The 1,046-nt window shown below is 38.3% G+C and overlaps 1 protein-coding gene across 1 annotated transcript in view; it reads left to right on the forward strand.

Annotated features, from left to right (window-relative positions):
- The first annotated feature begins 376 nt into the window (after positions 1-376).
- LOC106471601 (involucrin-like) overlaps positions 377-1,046 on the forward strand; it is a 16,884-nt gene continuing 16,214 nt past the window's right edge. The window contains exon 1 of the mRNA XM_013932214.1: positions 377-486. Coding sequence (XP_013787668.1) covers positions 377-486 — 110 coding nt within the window. The remainder of the gene's footprint in view (positions 487-1,046) is intronic.

Here is a 1,046-nt window from a genome sequence, read left to right on the forward strand (position 1 = left end):
GCGAGTCGAGCGTCCTAACCACCTGGCCATGCGGGCCGGTAGTAGGGGAATGACACCCTTTAAGGCTAAGTACGACGCTGTGTGATTTTAGTGGCGGAATGGTACTCTCTATGGTCAAGACGCAGCATGATGGTAGTAGCGGAATGACATCCTTTAAGGCTAAGTACGACGCAGTGGGATATTAGTCGTGAAATGACACCCTTTGAGGCCAAGATACAATGATGTAATAGTGTTGGAATGATACTCCTAGCGGCGAAGACGCTGTGTGATTTTAGTGGCGGAATGGTACTCTTTAAGGTCAAGACGCAGCATCATGGTAGTAGCGGAATGACATCCTTTAAGGCTAAGTACAACGCAGTGTGATATTAGTCGTGAAATGACACCCTTTGAGGCCAAGATACAATGTTGTAATAGTGGTGGAATGGTACTCTTTATGGTCAAGACGCAGCATGATGGTAGTAGCGAAATGACATCCTTTAAGGCTAAGTAAGACGCAGTGGAATGTTAGTGGCGGAGTGATACCTTTCGAGCCCAACATTCTTTTCAAAAGACTGCTTTACGGACCGCAAGTGGTTGTAGATAAACAAACAAAAAAAAGAAAGAACAGAAATAAACGTAGTGTGAATTCTTTTTTTTTAATTTGTTCACTCCTGAGAAATTTTTAATTTAGATATGACTAAGAACAAACGAGGAATTACATGCATGAGCAAACAGTTATGGTGAAAATAAACTTAACTAATTAGAATATAAAATAGGTCTATATTTGTAATCCAGCGAAGTAGATGTAATGTAGAAATGAGGTGGAAATACGAACAGTAATTTCTTTTATCCTTCTTTTTTTTCAAAGTCTATATTAAAGACAAATACAAGCGGTCTCTAAAAACCGACGTCGAAAACTTCTATTTGTTTTGGTTCATTCAAAAATGACGTTACTTTCTTTATGTAGTCAAGTCTGTAGCCAAATTTAAATAAGCTTGAGGACAAACCATTAAGAAGACAACGATCAATTAATAATTATAGTATTTTGGCACTTGTGTATAAAGTTA

Source organism: Limulus polyphemus, unplaced genomic scaffold, assembly GCF_000517525.1.
Source record: "Limulus polyphemus unplaced genomic scaffold, Limulus_polyphemus-2.1.2 Scaffold4727, whole genome shotgun sequence".
NCBI classification, from domain to species: Eukaryota; Metazoa; Arthropoda; class Merostomata; order Xiphosura; family Limulidae; genus Limulus; species Limulus polyphemus.